Source organism: Callorhinus ursinus, unplaced genomic scaffold (assembly GCF_003265705.2).
Source record: "Callorhinus ursinus isolate GAN/ISIS: 27379988/994484 unplaced genomic scaffold, GSC_fseal_2.0 scaffold34, whole genome shotgun sequence".
NCBI classification, from domain to species: Eukaryota; Metazoa; Chordata; class Mammalia; order Carnivora; family Otariidae; genus Callorhinus; species Callorhinus ursinus.
The window spans coordinates 3956568-3974621 of NW_027397096.1; the positions used below are offsets into that span (position 1 = coordinate 3956568).

The following is an 18054-nucleotide window of genomic DNA, read 5'->3' on the forward strand; positions in this document are numbered from 1 at the left end:
GGCTCAGCATAAACACAGGCAGGGGCCCAGGAACTGAAATTTAAGCCTGAGCTTGCCCCAGGAATCCAGCTGTCAGGACCCTTCCTGCCTTACAGAGTTTCAACTAACAGTTCACCGCCACCACTGCCACCACCATGACTGCCACCACCAGCTGGGCTACAGCCAACAATTAAACCCTGAAGGATGGGGTGAGGCTGTTCCTCCTCCTCCCAGGCCCAGCAGAGAGATGATCAGCTTCACGGGGAAAGGAGTGAAAGACCCTAGTCTTAGCAAGGGCCATAACATTTATGGGAGAAAGGGCCTAGGAGAGAGAGGGGCCAGTGACCCTTGTTCCAAGGAGTCCAACAGGGAAAGGGTTAAGAGGCGGGGCTTTCTAGAACCAGGGGAAAGTGCCCCACCCAGGGGAGGGGCCAGTGGATTAAAAGGCCAGCAGCTTGCGTGGAGAGGCAGGGTCAGGGCCTCCTTACCTCTGAAGGCCTCCCCAGTCTGCAGTTCCAGCCGGAGGTAAGTACCCTCTCCTGGGCCTGTCTGTCTGCTTTTTGGTCTGACCAGAGGGAACCTTCTGCCTCACTGTGTGATCTCTAGCTTGTTTAATTCTGACACTGGGTCCCCAAGGAGATCTCAACAGACCCTAGCTCTGCAGGGTTCTCCAGGCCAGGCCCCTTCCCTACCTGACTCGGGCTGCCCTTGACCACAACCATCAAGGAGCTGCTGGCTCAGGAGCTATGGAGTGGGGAGTGGGGAGCTCTGTGTGTCCCGCACTGACCTGTCCTGCTCTGTCCCAGCCCCTGGCCCTCCCTGCCACAGCGCTCTCCAAGCTATGGAGTGGGGAGTGGGGAGCTCTGTGTCCCGCACTGACCTGTCCTGCTCTGTCCCAGTCCCTGGCCCTCCCTGCCACAGCGCTCCCTGTGCCTGCTGCAGGGCCCTGGCTGGGATATCATCATATACTGTAAGTTTGCGATGAGATACTACAGTATAGATGATGTACTAGTCCGGGTCCCCACAGCTCTGGAGCCAGATGAGGGCAGGGGATGCTGCAAACCCGCCGGGCTCGCCGCTCAGCCTATCACAGCCTGCTGACCGCCGGGACACTTGGGGATGGCGAGGAAACCGTTACCATTACTGAGTTTAGTAATGGTAACGGTTCTCTTGCTGTACCCAGAATACGTGCCAAGAAGAGAGCTCAGGACCCTGGAGCCGACCACTGGAAGGGAGGGAGACTCCAGCTCAGACAATAGGGTCGGGGTGAGGGAATGGGTTTTCTCTTTCTGATTATAAGAAACAAAGATGAGGGCGCCTGGGTGGCTCAGTCGGTTAAGCGTCTGCCTTTGGCTCAGGTCATGATGCCAGGGTCCTGGGATCGAGCCCCGCGTCAGGCTGCCTGCTCAGTGGGGAGTCTGCTTCTCCCTCTGCCCCTCCTCCCACTCGTTCTCTCTCTCTCTCTCTCTCTCAAATAAATAAATAAAATCTTTAAAAAAAAAAAAAAGAAATAAAGATGAGAACCAGTATGCTTGTTTTTTAATTTTATTATCATCCAAGACTGGGGAGACCGATGGAGTGAGCGGCACTATCTCACTTAGGACCCACAGGTTCTTATGCATGGCTTTAAGGTAGAGGAACTGAGTGGATAGGAAAAAGCCCTCTCTGCTAAAACTGGCAACTCAGGGAGGAACTCTGGGTTCGCTGCCAGCCAGAAGTGGGGTGGCATTGTTCCTACCAAAGAGCCAACTTCTAGACCTAAGCAGCTGGGACCCCAGGCAGAGGAATGAGCTGGGAACTGAGCTAAGATAAGTTCCTTCCTCCAACAGACGTGGTCAGGCAGGGGCTAGGCAGACTCAGTAAGGCCAAGCCAGCTGTCAGTCAGTCAGCCAGGCAGGCAGTGCCCACGCCTCTCACCAGTCCCTGTCCTTGGGCAGGGGCCGTCCTGGTCAGTGGGCCTGCCAGCAGCTCTGGCTGAGACACCCTAGGCGAGGCAGCAGAGGGTGGTCACTTGAGAAGCCTCACAGAGAGGCGGAGCCGAACGTCGCAGAGGAAGATGTCCATGAGGTGGCGGCCCACCTCCTGTGCAATCTGGGAGATCAAGTGCCCCTTTGGACCAATCAGGATCCTCTGAGGGTGGGGTGAGAGAGAGAGAGAGAGAGAGAGAGAGAGAGAGAGAGAGAGAGAGAGAGACACAAGCCTGCTCTCAGGGCTCCCAAGCAGCGGAGGAAGAACCCCTGCCTAATGCCCTGGTTCTTTCTCCAAGCCTAACCCGGCTTACCACATGAGATTCTTTGGGCACCAGAAGCTTCTGTTCGATCACCAGCTCCCCGCTTGGCCCTTCCTCCCACATCACTGTCCTCTGCACAGGGAGACATCATGATTAGTCAGACAGACCCATATCCCTACGTCTCCGGGCCCCAGGTGTCCTGTCTTGGGTGTGTGCATGGTGAAGAGCCCCCAGATTCCTTCATTGTGCCTGCACCTGCTGCACACTATAGGGCATCTCCTGGGGCAGGTGTTCTAGGAGCTTCTCTCGGATGACGTTGGCACAGATCTCCTCAGGCGTCTGGCTAGTGAGGACTCCACTGTGGAATTCCCAGGGTCCTGGCCGGGCCTGTGCCAGGAGGTAATGCTGTGGGTACAGAGCGGGGTAGATGGGCAGCTCAGTCCCAACCAAGACTTACCTACTCATTCTCACTACCAGGAGGGACTCTGAGGCTTGTCTTCACATGGCAGAAATCAGAGGCCAGGCTATGGCCAAGGCTAACTGACCTTTAGTGTTTTCACATCCTCCTGGCTTAGGGCTGACAACATGAAGATCTCCTGGAAGTGGGGCCAGCCAATCCTCTGAGGGCCTCCCACAGACCCTGTTTTTGGGCCCTTAGCTGCTGGGCTAGGGCAAGGAGTGCCAGGCTGTGAGCGAAGGGCCTGCCGCATCTTGAGCTTCTTGCCATTGACCACACCTTCAGTAAGGGCTGCTGTGAGCTCCAGGAGAACAGACTTCTGCTTCAGGCAATCTACCTGGGCATGGAGGACGGGCAGAGGGTGTGTGGTCAGTGAGATGGGCACCATGGAGGAAAGTAGACCCCTTCTTCAGGTAGGTGGTGCTCACCTTGTTCATGACAAGGATGCTAGGGACTTGGGAGAACTGGGTCAGGCACTGGAGCACCTGGGGCCTGAGCTGGTTCCGAGTCCACTTGTCTGAGACATCCACAAGGACCACAACTAGAAGGTGACAGGGTAGGCAGCAGGACAAATATATGACCACTCTCTCCCCACCCCACCCCCAAAATGTCCATGATATGGGCTCTGGGCCAACCCCCATCCCCCAAACTACCAGGAACAAGAGGTCATGACCATGTAAATTGGGCTTCAGATTCCCATTATGAGTCTAACCCAAATCAGCAGATTCCATGCTCTTCCATGGATCTTCCAACAAAGAAAGCTCCAGATGGTGCCTGAGGGACAAACTTAGGTCAGGAAGGGTCTTATGACTGGTATACTCCTAATGAGGGATAGGGTATGATAAGGGGGTTTTCCAGCCCCTATGATGGAACCTCCTCACCTTCTCCTCAACACCTTTTCCTCTACAAACCTGTTTCCACAACTATTACCTTTTCTGTTTAACAGGGCTGATGAGGCCAGGTGTGTCAAGTAGAATCTAAAATCAGGAAAGAGAGATGCCCACCCCCCCAGATGGAACGATTATAACTGGTGAGTGAGAGAAAGGCCACCATTGATGTCAGAAGCCTGCACCCACTCTAGGCCAGGATGACTTTAGATTTTTACCCTCCAGCTGTTTTAATTCTAGATAGGATCCAAGAAAAAAATGATGACTGTAAATACATGGAAGATTAGGAAGGATTAAAGAGGGAAGGAGATCTTTCTGACTAGATGCCAGAGGGGGGAAGTAGAGAGAACTGCACTAGGCCTAACGAAAGAGGAGACCCCCTTCCCTCAGAAAAGTGAATTTAACATTTTCTTCAGGTCTAACTGTAAGGGAGACCCTCTTAAGTTCACCCGCTGTCCAGTTTCCTGGACTTCCTTTGCAGGTACCCACCACCTGGGCCTCTTTCTCTGTGATGACCCCCAGAGCTTGGCAGCGAGTGGTGTGCACCTTCTTGGAGACAGGGAAAACCTGCCAAAAACAAAGAAGTCCCAACTGAGATCCCAGATCACTGCAGGACAATTCATGAAGAAAGAGAAAAAAGTAAGAGATAAGGGAGGCGGGGGGAGTGTCAAGGATGCAGCATACTTTCCGACCCAGCAGCTGGTTGGAGAGTGTTGACTTCCCTGCATTCGGGGCACCCAGGAGGACCACTCGTAGGACCCTGGAGTTCTCAGGCATGTCGGGACGATGGACCAAGAGGAGATCCTGCTCATCTGTGTGTGGGGGCAGGAGGGGAGTGAGAGGTAGTGCAATCTGGATCCCTTGTCAGGTACTCAGTCCTACCCGCCCACAAAGGAAGTAGGGAATACAAGATTAGTGGACCAGGTTGAAGCTGAGACCTGGCTTTGAGACTTAGCTTGTCCATTAATTTGTTTATATGATTGTATCAAATTCTCTAACTTCTCTAAGCTCCTCAGTTTTCTCACATGTAAAATGAAGATAGTATTGGCGCCTGGGTGGCTCAGTTGGTTAAGCGACTGCCTTCGGCTCAGGTCGTGGTCCTGGAGTCCCAGGATCGAGTCCCGCATCAGGCTCCCTGCTCGGTGAGGAGCCTGCTTCTCCCTCTGACCCTCTTCCCCTCTCATGTACTCTCTCTCCCATTCTCGCTCTCTCAAATAAATAAATCTTAAAAAAAAAAATAAAAAATAAATAAAATGGAGATAGTATTAACAATACCTACTTAAAACCTTCTTTTGACGGGGCACCTGGGTGGCTCAGTTGGTTAAGCGACTGCCTTCGGCTCGAGTCATGATCCTGGAGTCCTGGGATCAAGTCCCACATCGGGCTCCCTGCTCAGCAGGGAGTCGGCTTCTCCCTCTGACCCTCCCCCCTCATGTGCTCTCTCTCTCTCTCTCTCTTTCAAATAAATAAATAAATAAATCTTAAAAAAAAAAACCTTCTTTTGACAATTGGCAATTTTGTAGAAACAATCAACACAATGCCTGGCGGTTACACAATACTCAATTACTGTGTGGAATTGTACTGTGCCTGATAAATATATGTACATGTGTGAAAGTACAGCTAGATCTATGCCAGAAATCCCTCCAGCTCGGACAATCTCACCCTACTAAGGGTGTTATGAAGGCTCTACAAGGTTTCTCAGTATTTGTAAGTATTAGTTTCTTATAAAACTGCATTACAATGACCAGTTTTTGTGTGCAGTCTCCCTACCGGAGTGTAGTCTAGCTACTTGAAGAACAGAGGGTGCTATTTCCCAGGTGTAACTCAGTCTCTTGACAAGTAGATGGGGCACTTATGGGACCAAGTTTGCTTCCCATCTCGGGGCAGAGAGCCACAATTCGGCCTTGCTTGTGGCCCTTAATCTCTTGCTCTTTGTGAGCGTCTCTGATTGTGACCATATCGGTTCCCTCTGGCTCCCAACTCTTAAAACCTGGTATCTCTTTCCTGTGAGATCCTTCAAGGCTCGCCTCTCTATCGAGGCCTCAAGATCGTTTTCCACAATATAGGAACAATGATGATATCCCCAGAGACTGAGGAGTTTCCCCGACCCGGGACCTTCACTGCTAAAACCGTGACAATCCGGGACAAGCCTATCCGGGCCCTTTACCTCTGTGCATGGACACGCCGGGAGGGTGAGAAGTCAACGAACTGTCTGGCTCAGAGAGTCCAAGGAAGCGGTCCAAGGCTGAGCTCTGCCCATAACGGCGAGAGGCAGAGGCTAGGCGGGGACCAGAGAAAGCGGAGCCCGCGAAACAGGACACGCACCTCCGCTGACAGTCAAAGAGCGAGGAGAGCCGGGCCCCCCACTCCCTCACGGCATCTGGGCCCAACTGCCGGACCCCTAACACCGCCCCAAGGAGCGCAGCCGCGCGCCGGCTGGGGGCAGCCATTACAGCCGCAAGGCACTCCGGGAACTGACCAGGAACTCACCTACGATTGGATAGAGCGGTAGAAAAGCGAGCGAGCAGGAGAAAGCTAGATTGGCCCAGAGTGCGGAGATACACGGGATGTTGGAGGTGTGATGGAGGGGACCCTGCTCTGGAGACGACCGAGGCTAAGGAAAAGGAAAATGTGTATTTAGAGTTTGCGTGGACATGATGATCGTTTTGGACTCCCATACACATCCTGTTTTCTTCTTCTCCTACCAAAGTTTTGTAAAAGGTCCTTCTAGCCCAGGCTTCTGAGAGACTACATCTCCCGTGAGGCCAAGCGGCAGAAATCTTTCTCAGTTTCTGACTTCTCCCAGCTGGGGAAACTGACGCATCTAAGGAGGAAAGGTCGTGAGAGCCAGAACGGGTGCTTTGGTTCTCCCTCGTTTCAGGCTTGCAGGTTCTCTCCCAGTATCCCCCTGGCTTGGCCCAGCGGTCCGCAGCGTTCTCCGACAGTCTGCATGATTGCTTCATACGAGCCTCCTGTAGGGAGTACTCCCCGGGTCGGTGTTCCCGAAGAGCTGCCGACCCGATTTCCCATCTATGAACCTCCGTTACTATCTCCTCCCTGAGGCCATTCCTTTCTTTCTTTCTTTTTTATTTATTTGAGAGAGAGAATGAGAGACAGAGCACGAGAGGGTCAGAGGGAGAAGCCGACTCCCCGCTGAGCAGGGAGTCCGATGCGGGACTCGATCCTAGGACTCCAGGATCATGACTCGAGCCGAAGGCAGTCGCTTAACCAACCGAGCCACCCAGGCGCTCGAGGCCGTTCCTTTCTGAAGAAAAACCAGAAAGGGGAAGACGCTGCGTAGTCACCTACAATCCCCCAGATTGCCTTAGCGGCCTGAGGAACTTGATATAAGTCGTTTTGCGGCCTGAAGCCTTAGTCATTCTTTGAAGCCTCTCAGTCAAACTCTTGAAATTGAGAGAGAAATGTTGCGAGGATTGGAGGGATGGGGATTTATTCATATGCTATGTACAGGCCATGTCCAGGTGCGGGGATACATGAATTAAGAAAATGGGGGAACGCTGGGGTGGCTCAGTCGGTTAAGTGTCTAGACGCCTTCGGCTCAGGTCGTGATCCCAGGGTCCTGGGATCGAGTCCTGCATTGGGCTTTCTGCTCCGTGGGGAGCCTGCTTCTCCCTCTAACTGTCTCTCCTGAATAAATAAATAAAATCTTAAAAACAAACCAAACCAAAAAAAAGAAAGTGGACAAAAATCTCTTTCACAGGGGCGCCTGGGTGGCTCAGATGGTTAAGCGTCTGCCTTCAGCTCAGGTCATGATCCCAGAGTCCTGGGATCGGGTCCCGCATCGGGCTCCCTGCTCCTTGGGAGCCTGCTTCTCCCTCGCCTCTCTCTCTCTCTCTCTGTCTCTCATGAATAAATAAATAAAATCTTTAAAAAAAAAAAAATCTCTTTCACAGGACTTGTGTCCTGGAGGCCATGCGCCCGCGCGCGCGTGTGTGTGTGTGAGAGAGAGAGAGAGATGAGAGAGAGAGAGAGAGAGAGAGAGATGTTCGTGACCTGACAGGAACAGTTCAGGTAGCACGGTCCAGGTGAAAACCTACATGGATTGAGTTTAAGAGAGAATGAGAGATGGGGCACCAGGCTGGCTCAGTCCGTAGAATATGTGGCACCTGATCTCAGGCTTGTGAGTTTGAGCCCTACCTTGGGTTGGGCATAGAGCTTACTTAAAAAGAGAGAGAGGGGCTCCTGTGTGGCCCAGTCAGTTAAGCGTCTGCCATCGGCTCAGGTCATGATCCTGGGGTCCTGGGATCGAGCCCCCTGTCTTGCTCCCTGCTCAGCGGGGAGCCTCCTTTTCCTTCTCCCTCTGCCTGCTGCTCCCCCTGCTTGTGCTCTCTCTCTCTGTCAAATATATAAAATCTTTAAAAAAGAGCGAATGAGAGGAGATGTAATTGAGGGAAGCCAGGAAAAAAAAAAATATATATATATCTTTCCGGGGGAGCAGAGCAAAAGGGAGTGGTAACAGAAGAGGGGGAGAGAGGTCGGGTTAAGAAAAGATTTTTTCTTTTTAAAGATCAGAGATTTTTGTTTGCTCATGGCAGTGACCAGGTGGAGAGGAGAAAATTGATGATATAGGACAGAGAGAGCAGAATTGTTGGGAGGATGGTGGGAACCAACTGGCTGGGCTGCTCTTGTGGGAGTGGAGGCTAAGTGTCCAGAGTAGCTCTGAGTGACACAGGATTGACAGAGACTGGCAGCTAAATGCACTAATGGTTTGCAAATGGCGCCAGGCTCCAGTTTTCAGGCTGCCTGCTCTATGAGCAGAGGAAACAACCTTTCTGGAACATGATAGTCTGGATGTTAAAATACCACTTAATACAGGGCAGCTGGTAATCAGAAAAATACGAATCTTCTTCCATGGACACTAAGGTGAAATGCCATTTCAACTGTAATTAGGATGAAGGGCAATTTCAGGTTAAATGGTGGTTGAAGAGCTTAATTAAATAAATGCAAAATCACCCAAGGAACACAAACTAAGTACTACAGCATTGGCAACAAATAACACCTTGGGACAATCCCTGGGATGACACAAAAACTTAGAGGAAATGTGTCAAAGTGCTTTGTTAATTCTCTTCTTTCCCCCAGATTTTCCTTCAAGGATATTGTGGGGAAATGCATTTTGTGAGATTAGGAGAGGCTAATCAAATGAAATAGACTGCATGGGTTCATATGTTAACTTGCTACTTATTAGCTGTGCGAGTTTGGACAAGTTATTTCAACTCTCCAAATGTCAGTTTTGTCATCTGTAAAATGAAGAAAATAATAAACACATCTACCTAATATCATGTGTTCATTTGAATCTAGGATTTAGAACAATGGATGATTTAGAACAATGGAGGCTCTCAATAAATGTCCTTATCTTAAAGCTAATTGTTTTAATCTTTTTTTTCTATATAGACAATTTCTCTCTGTATTATATTCCTCTCATCAGCATTTATTTTAAAAATGCTTGATCTCGGGATGCCTGGGTAGCTCAGTAGGTTAAGTGTATGCCTTCGGCTCAGGTCATGATCCCAGGGTCCTGGAATTGAGCCCCGCCTCCGGCTCCCTGCTCAGTGGGGAGTCTGCTTCTCTCTCTCCCTCTGCCCCTCCACGCCCCCCCCTTCGCACTCTCTCTCTTTTTAAAGATTTTATTTATTTGTCAGAGAGCCAGAGCACAAGCAGGGGGAGCGGCAGGCAGAGGGAGAAGCAGGGTCCCCGCTGGGCAAGGAGCCCAATGTGGGACTCGATCCCAGAACCCTGGGATCAGGACCTGAGCTGAAGGCAGATGTTTAACTGACTGAGCCACCCAGGCGTCCCTTAAATAAATAAAATCTTAAAAAAAAAAAAAAGGATGCTTAGGGGCGTCAGTTAAGCATTAGACCCTTGATTTCAGCTCAGGTCATGATAATGGTGTTCTGGGATTGAGCCCCACCTTGGGCTCCGTGCTTAGCTCATAGTCTGCTTGAATTTCTCTCCCTCTGTCTCTCCTGCTTGCATGCTCTCTCTCTCAAATAAATAAATCTTTTTTTTTTTAAAGATTTTATTTATTTACTTGAGAGAGAGAGAGAGCAGGGTCAGAGGGAGAAGCAGACTCCCCGCTGAGCAGGGAGTCCGATGTGGGACTCGATCCCGGGACTCCAGGATCATGACCTGAGCCAAAGGCAGTCACTTAACCAACTGAGCCACCCAGGCGCCCAATAAATAAATCTTTTTAAAAATTAAAAAAAAATGCTTAATCTCTTCCATTTGAAAAGCAAAAATCCAAAACTTCCCTGATCTGGAAGTCCTTTTCCAATTGGGTGTCACTGTATGTTCCTCACTAAAATAGTAGTGAAGATGGTGGAGAGACAGAGATGGGTTCTAGAGATTAAAGGGATAAAAATGGAAGGATGTGATTAAAACTCTTCAAAGGCTTTTTCTGACAGCTAGATTAACCCAATGTCCTTGAGCCCTGCTTCTACTCCCAAGGCTTCCAGCACACTAACTTTCTTTCCATCTCTCTCTTAAAAAAAAAAAAAAAGACTTTATTTGTGTGTGTGAGAGAGAAAGCGAGCACAAGCAGGGGGAGTGACAGGCAGAGGGAGAAGCAGACTCCCTGCTGCGTAAGGAGCCCAATGTGGGACTTGATCCCAGGACCCTGAGCCAAAAGCAGATGCCTGACCAACTGAGCCACCCAGACATCCCTCTTTCCATCTCTTGAATATGCCAAGCTCACTTCTGCCTCAAGGCCTTTATATCTGCTACTCCTGCCTTCTATGTTCTTCTAGATTTGGTTTCTGCTCCCTATTCAGGTATCAACTTAAATATCATTTCCTCACAGCATTTATCACTACCTGCAATGATCCTATTGCAGTGCCTGAAATGCTATAGGAGCATCATCAAGAGTCTTCACAGTCTTACCAAGCCCTCATGGCCTCCATCTGAACAAGTCACTCCCTTGCTTCACTGCCCTGAGAATAAAGTATAAACTAATGTGGCCCTGGCTTACTTTGCCAGACTCATCTCTCTTTGTTTGTTTGTTTTTAGTTTATTCATCTATTTTTAGTAATCTCTACACGCAACATGGAGCTCTTTGGACTGAGCCAGCCAGACGCCTCCACTAGTTTCATCTCTTGTCATTCCTCTTTTTCAGCTTAACTGAATTTTTTTCAGTCTCCCAGTTGCCCGGTATTCTTTCTCACTTCCAGGTATCTCCTTCGGTCGTTCCTTCCATGACTGATTAACTTCTCTCTGAGGACCCTTTATTCCCCCCCCATGATAAGGCAGTTTATAATATATGATTGAGCACAAAGATTATTGAGCCAGATATACTGCGTTGATTTTCAGCTCCATTATTTACTGCGTGACCAGGACAAGTAACTTCTCTCTCCTTCAATTTCTTTATAAAATAGGGATAGGGTTGTTGTGATGATTAAAAGAACTGATATGTATAAAGGACTTAGAACAGTTCTTGACACATAGTAAATGTTATTCAAGTGTTTGTTGTTATTATTATATGTCCCTTACTAGACTGTAAGTTCTATGAGGACAAAGACAATATATATTGTTCACTGCTGTATCTCCTATACCTACAACAGTGTCTAACACATAATGGGTACTCAATAAATATTTGCTCATTGAATGAATAAATGATATTTCTATAGATAGATTGGCTCTACCTTTGTGGTGTCAACATGGTGCAGCATCTCCAGGATTTTACATCTCCTCACATCCAGTTTTAGTCGGAAAGAGCCAACAGATTTCCCCTGAAGGAAAGTTCACCATGTGCATTTAGGCTCTGACTGGGTTACACGCCTATTCCTGACAATCACTGTAGCTTAGAGAATGTTACATGCTGAATCACTTGGGTCTGGGTTATGTGCTCCATGCCTGGGGTGACCTCATCCAAATCACAGGGTCTGAAAATGGAGTAGAGGTAGTTCTCAGAATGATTATCATTGGATATAATGATACTTGGCAGAAAAAAAAAAATCTGCTATTCTGCCCTTGGTAAGAAATTCAAGTAGGTTAGGTTGCCTGGCTGGCTCAGTTGGGAGAGCATAGGACTCTTGATCTTAGGGTTGTGAGTTTGAGCCCCACATTGGGTGTAAAGATTACTTAAAAATAAACCAACCAACAAACAAATAAATAAGCTTAAAAATAAATCTATATAGGGCGCCTGGTTAAATGACTGCCTTCGGCTCAGGTCATGATCCTGGAGTCCCGGGATCGAGTCCCACATCAGGCTCTCTGCTCAGCAGGGAGTCTGCTTCTCCCTCTGACCCTCTTCCCTCTCGTGCTCTCTATCTCTCATTCTCTCTCTCTCAGATAAATAAATAAAATCTTAAAAAAATAAATCGATATAAAAAGAGAAATTCAAGTAGGGAAATGCTTCAGGAGACCCTTATGGTTCAAATATAACGAGATATGCTGTTGGGGCACCTAGCTGGCTCGGTTAGAGGAATATGCAACTCTTGATCTTGGGGTTGTGAGTTCAAGTCCTACACTGGGTATAGAGATTCCTTAAATAAATAAATAAACTTAAAAAAAAAAAGAAAGTATGTCATCATCATGTAGATTCCAGCAGAGGACTTCATGTGGTGGTAGAATTAGGAAAATATGGTTCCCAGAAGCTTCAGGGTCAGCTTTGACCTTTTTTTTTTACACATCCATTCATCAGAACATAGTGTCAATATTAATTCTTCCTCCTTTCTCTGTGGTGCTAAATGTGCTCTTGTTCCAAAGGGTAATACTTTTGCAACTAATGACAACTCTCCCAAGTCAGGAGCTAGCTTCTGGTTTCGGTCCTGGGCCCCACCACCCTACTCTGTCAGCAGTTGTATTTTACTCTATATATGTAAAGAGGTGGGAGGCAGTTCAGACATGAGGCATGCACTTTTGGGTAGATTTGCTTCTCTAGGGACTGAATTATGCTAATCTATATACTGTTTTTCCACAGCAACAAAAAGCTGTCTACATAAAAGTCACATGCATCTGATGAGTAAAATATCCTCAGGTTCCTAGGTGCTACAGGGTCTAACCCTTCATTTCTTAGGGACTTGAGAATTCCATTATATGCATTTTTAAAAAGATTTCTTTTTTTAAACTTTAAAAAAATATTATTTATTTGACAAAGAGAGAGCACAAGCAGGGGGAGCGGCAGACAGAGGGAGAAGCAGACTCCGCTGAGCAGGGAGCCCGATGTGGGACTTGATCCCAGGACCCTGGGATCATGACTGGAGCCAAAGGCAGATGCTTAACCAACTGAGCCACCCAGGCACCCCAAATTTATTTCTTTTAGAGAGAGAGAGAAAGAGAGAGGAGAACGAGCAGGAGGAGCAGAGGGAGAGGGAAGAGAATCTCAAGCTGACTCTGTGCTGAGCGTGAAGCCCCATGTGGGGCTCGATCTCACAATCCTGAGCTCACCACCTGAGCCAAAACCAAGAGTCAGATGCTTAATTGACTGTACTACCCTGGCGCCCCTATATGCATTTTTTAAAAAGATTTTTATTTATTTATTTATTTGACAGAAAGAGACACATCTAGAGAGGGAACACAAGCAGGGGGAGTGGTAGAGGGAGAGGGAGAAGCAGGCTTCCCACTGAGCAAAGAGCCTGATGCAGGGCTTGATCCCAGGACCCCGGGATCATGACCTGAGCCGAAGGCAGACGCTTAACAACTGAGCCACCCAGGTGCCCCTGCATTTTTAATTAGTAATTTGTAATTAGTAATATTAGTGACACTCCATTTTCAGCATTCTCAAACTTTAGAGCTTATTCTTGCTTCTTTCCAAAATGAGGGAAAAATTTCCTTAGTCTTAGATTAGGAATTGAAACATTCATATCAGATCCTGGGATCAGGAGTAGTTTTTCTTTCTCTAGAAGTACAAAGAATTTAACACCTTTCACAGAAAGAATAGAACTGCTCCCCCCACTTCTCCTCCTTGATTTTCTTTTGCCTTACATTATATTTTGTCCCTATCTCTCCAAACTCTGAACTGTAGAGGGAAGACTGGGCTGGAGATGGAATGGGGGTCATGGTAATAAGGAGAGTTTAGCCCTGTGTCTCTTCTTCCCTTCTACTTAAGTGCACTGCCCTCAGCTGTCAAGTCTGTACTGGATTTCCAAGACTCAATTAAGTCTAGTCTTTTGTTTGGCTATGCCAAGGCCGCACAATGGTCTAGGAACTGATGGTTGGGTCTCCATGGGCTAAAGGTCTAGTTTTTGTTAACCAGTTTGCACAAGGGCCAGGCTTCATAGCGAGAGCTGAAAAGTAGGGGACTATTAGCCTGCAGGTCCCTCGATGGCACATGAGATGCCTAGAACATTCTTGTCCAGTAAACAGTATGCGCTTGATAAACAGACTGAACTCAGCAGTGTCCCAAAGAAGTTTAAGTGCAATCACCGCCTTGACAAGATCCTCGGGGCTTCTGAGCACCTCCTGGCCAGTAGTGTATTCTGGGATGTCAAAGTTGCCTCTTACACAATTAGCCGCAATGCATTCTAGATGTGACCGTCTTCTTGAAAGAAATCTCAAGTTCATTATCAGTCACCTCAGAGCATCTGCACTCAGGCCTTCAAGAATAAGTAGGATCCAGAATCTTGAAAGTGTCATTATGTCTATGGCTCCTTATGGGCATCGTGGTCCAAGGGTTTAGTAAACTAGACAAGGTAATCCAGAGGCCTTGGACCTGGGGTCAGCCGCGAAAGCCTGTAAGCCTAACCACTCCTCCAAGCCAGCGGCCATGTCCACCTGCGATCGGGAGGTCCAGGGCATCAGGCACTGAAGAAGACGCCTCGGCGCGGCCTGCGCAGGCGCGGGCGTCCGTAGAGGGCCCCGGCACTCCAGGTTGCGCAGGCGCATGAGCGGCTCCCGGCGAGTCCCGACGGCGGCGGCGGCTACTGAGGGGCCGGGGCGTGGAGCAGTGGTGGCGGCGGCGGGCGGCAACGGAGCAGCCATGAGGGCCGGGCCCAGTCACCGACAGTGAGTGATGGTGGAAGAGGGGTGGGCCGCGGGAGAGAAGAGGGGTGGCCTGGTGGAAGGATACCTCGACCTGGGGGGGGGCTCTGTCGGAGGCGAAGGGGCGTGGGGGAGGGACAGTTTGAGGTGATGATGGGATAATTTGGGGCATAGGTGGCCGGATCGCCCGCGCCAGGGCTGGACAGCTTGGCGGAGGGAAGGAGCTCACGGCAGGGGCAGTGTCCCGCGCTTCCCGGTTTGTCATCGTCCCTTCCCCCAGGAGCTTTTGGTCGCCTCTCCCTTTCCGCTTCTTTCAGAGAATGGTCGCGGGGGGGAGGGTGGTGGAGGATGAAAGCCCTGCTGGAGCTGAAGAGGCTAACTCTGATCCAGGCAGGGAAGGGCCGGTCGCCCCGGAGTCATGGGCTTTTCTGGGCGGAGGCCGGGTGTCAGGAGCCCTCTGTTTAAAGCTGGGAGGGATCTAGGGAAAAAAGCTAGGGCTTAGGGTCTGACAGGTTCCCGAAACCACGTCCACCATTGATAAAGCTGATAGATAACCTTGGGCAGGTCCCGCTTAACCTTTCTGAACCTCTGAAAGATGCAATGCTTCAGTGGGCTATTGGAAGCATCATGTATGTGATTGAGATTGCTGATGAAAACTGTAAATTGTAGGTACTATGCCGATGGTATTATATCACCAACAATATTACTGGATTTTCGACCTTACGTTATTAGTAGAATGATTGATTTCTTTGTCAAGGCGAAGCATATTGTTTGTAAAACCTCGGTAGGCACATATGTGCGTTCTACGTAGGCACGGTAGATCATGTGCAAAAATACCAGTTTGTGATGTGACTAATTAGCCATCAGACTTGTGTAGGAAAAATACCATGCTCTTGGGCATTTTTACAAATGGTGTGTAGCTCCTACTCAAGAGGAAGGAAATAGAGAATGGAGGGCCAATCTGTTAAATGCTTTCAGAACATAGCTCACTTACGTTCCTTGTAACACAGTTCGTACTAATGTACTGTATTATAACTCGAGAAAACTAGTTTGAAACAAGCTGGGAGGGCTGCACAATGAGGGATGTGCAAATACAATTTGTTATTTTTAAATTGTAAAAAAGTTTTCTTTTGCAAGGGCGTTTCTGGTTGCCCTAGGGCCCTGTCTCTATTTTGGAGGTCAGATAAGCATATAGCAGCTTTTCAGCTCCAGTTTTTGTTACCCTGCCTGTGGAACCTCCAGGGTGGAGTGTCTCTCAGAGAAAGACAGAAGCAGCTGTGCAAGAGCCCAAGAGGTGGCTGGTTCTTTTCTGAGAGGCTGAAGGAGCACTCCTGAGGCTTTGTTGTTCTTGTTGTTATTTAGGGTAGACAAAGCAGAGGACAGAGTTAAACCGTGTGCTTCTAGAGAGAAAATGGCTTTCTAGCCACAGCTTTTGAAAGAGGTGAAACTTCTTTCAAAAGGACAGAAGGAGACAGATGCTTCAGCTTTGCTGGCTATGAAGATTGATTGAAAGCTTGAAATGGCGAGGCCTTTTGGAAATTAGTGAGTGGTTTGTCTTTCATCTGAGCAAAGGTAGGGAGTGGCTGTACTAGATCCTTGAAGATTCACAGATAAGAACAGTGAATTATTTTATAGGAATGGGGGAAATGAATCCTAGTTGTCTTTAACTTCTCCATCTGGTAAAACGTGTTTTACCTCTCTTTTCTGGAAATGCACAGTGATACATTATTTTTAATTTTTTGCTCTAGTTCCTTGGCTCTCCCAATAAGTATCCATAACACCAATTATTCTTTTTTTTTTTTTTGAGGGTAGTTTTAAAAAGAAAGAACTTGTTACTCCAGTCATAGGTCATTTACAGAATACAAATTTATTCTCTTTTGACTTCCACACAGAAGATGAAGTAGAGGTATAAAATGTTAGAGCTGGCCTAGCTGTCCTATTTTATTTTAATAATTGGGCATTTATTTTTGATTTTGGTAATGTATTCTTCCCTCTACTGGAAATTTCCATTGGTTCAGACAGGTCCATAACGCAGTCTGTGTTGTTAAAATGATAGAGGTTTGTTCAGCTGTGATGAGAATTTCCTGTCCTTCTCTCTATTCTTTTTCCTATTTGTGGTTATTTTTATGTAGTAGATGACTTATCAAATGGAGAGTCTTCCCCTGGGGGAGAGAAAGGGCATGGTCAGTGCTTGATTACCTGTTGTGTGAGCAGTCTGTCTAAAGTGGGGATGTAAGGGGTGCCTGGGTGGCACAGTCTGATAAGGGTCTGACTCTTGGTTTCAGCTCAGGTCATGATCTCAGGGTACTAAGGTCGAACCCTGCACTGCACTCAGTGGGGAGTTTGCTTGGGATGCTTTCTCTCCCTCTCCCCTTCCTGCTTGTGCTTGTGCGCTCTCTCTCAAATAAATAGATAAATCCTTGTTTCTTTATTTTTTTTTAAAGATTTTATTTATTTGACAGAGAGTGAGAAAGCACAAGCAGGGGGAGCAGCAGAGGGAGAGGGAGAAGCAGGTCCCCCCGCTGAGCAAGGAGCCCGATGTGGGGCTCGATCCCAGGACCCTGTGATCATGACCTGAGCCGAAGGCAGAAACTTAACCGACTGAGCCACCCAGGCACTCCATTCTGATAAAATTAAAAAAAATTTTTTTAAGATTTTTATTTATTTACTTGAGAGAGAGAGTGTGACAGAAGGAGAGGGAGAAGCCAACTCCCTGCGGAACAGGGAGCCTGATGTGAGACTCGATCCTGGCACCCTGGGATCATGACCTGAGCCAAAGGCAGACACTTAACTAGCTGAGCCATCTAGGTGCCCCCAAATTAAAAATTTTTAAAAAGCATCTCATGCCTCAGGGGAAAACTTTATTTATTTGTTTGTTTGTTTCCTTGTTTATTTATTTAGTAGGCTCCACACCCAGCACGGAGCCTAACTCAGGGCTTGATCAAGTGTTGGATCCTTAATCAACTGAGCTACGCAGGTGCCCCAGGGGAAAACTTTTTAAAACAGTCTATTTAAAAACAAAATTATGGTGCTAAAAAATAAAAACAAAATTACAGTGTTTTTACCTCTCTCTTTTTTACTTTGAATATTTGCTTGTGAACAGAATCTTTGTTCCTTTAGAGCCCTTTTGATCTTGTCACCCATTCCTTAACTGAACTGTCTTTTGTGATATTTTCACAGCTGCTGATAATTGAGTACAAAGTTGTTTTTTTTTTTTAAAGATTTTATTTATTTGACAGAGAGAGATAGGGAGAGCAGGAACACAAGCAGGGGGAGTGGGAGAGGGAGAAGCAGGCTTCCCACGGAGCAGGGAGCCCGATGTGGGACTCGATCCCAGGAACCTGGGATCATGACCTGAGCCGAAGGCAGACGCTTAATGACTGAGCCACCCAGGCGCCCACAAAGGTTTTTTTTTGTTTGTTTTTTGTCAGTTGTTTGGTTCTTGATAGAGCGATAAAAACTTTAAAGGAGGGCTGTATGGGAAGATGTTAAAAAGGAAAAGTAAGGAGGAAAGCAGATTTAATTTAGTGAATTTGTAGGTGGTTCTGTTGTTTGGAGGGTGAAGT

General features: G+C 47.9%; 2 protein-coding genes across 4 annotated transcripts in view; one reads left to right on the forward strand and one right to left on the reverse strand.

The window, feature by feature from the left end:
• Nucleotides 1-1506: 1506 nt before the first annotated feature.
• On the reverse strand, nt 1507-6030 carry ERAL1 (Era like 12S mitochondrial rRNA chaperone 1). Of its 2 annotated transcripts, XM_025851167.2 has the most exons (10): nt 5721-6030; nt 4238-4365; nt 4043-4120; nt 3597-3643; nt 3379-3440; nt 3095-3207; nt 2755-3003; nt 2465-2614; nt 2261-2341; nt 1507-2109 (listed from the first exon to the last, which is right to left on the reverse strand). In XM_025851167.2, the coding sequence occupies exons 1-10, from the start codon at nt 6001-6003 to the stop codon at nt 1987-1989; spliced, it is 1314 nt and encodes a 437-aa protein (XP_025706952.1). In that variant the 5' UTR covers nt 6004-6030; the 3' UTR covers nt 1507-1986. The 2 variants fall into 2 exon arrangements, 1 of the variants encoding a protein (XP_025706952.1); XR_012374410.1 differs by lacking the exon at nt 2261-2341 and having other exon boundaries at nt 2389-2614.
• An 8357-nt stretch (nt 6031-14387) lies between these two features.
• FAM222B (family with sequence similarity 222 member B) overlaps nt 14388-18054 on the forward strand; it is a 76103-nt gene continuing 72436 nt past the window's right edge. Inside the window, exon 1 of one of the 2 annotated variants that reach the window (XM_025851164.2) lies at nt 14388-14512. The gene's annotated coding sequence lies outside the window, so the exon portion shown is untranslated. The remainder of the gene's footprint in view (nt 14513-18054) is intronic. The other variant, XM_025851166.2, reaches the window with a different exon arrangement.

Coding starts and splice junctions, on each gene's coding strand:
- ERAL1 (XM_025851167.2), bottom strand. CDS start 6,003: ATGGCTGCCCCCAGCCGGCGCGCGGCTGCGCTCCTTGGGGCGGTGTTA. Junction 4,121..4,237: donor ACCAGCTGCTGGGTCGGAAA/GTATGCTGCATC, acceptor TGTTTTTGGCAG/GTTTTCCCTGTCTCCAAGAA. Junction 2,615..2,754: donor AGGATGTGAAAACACTAAAG/GTCAGTTAGCCT, acceptor CTGTACCCACAG/CATTACCTCCTGGCACAGGC.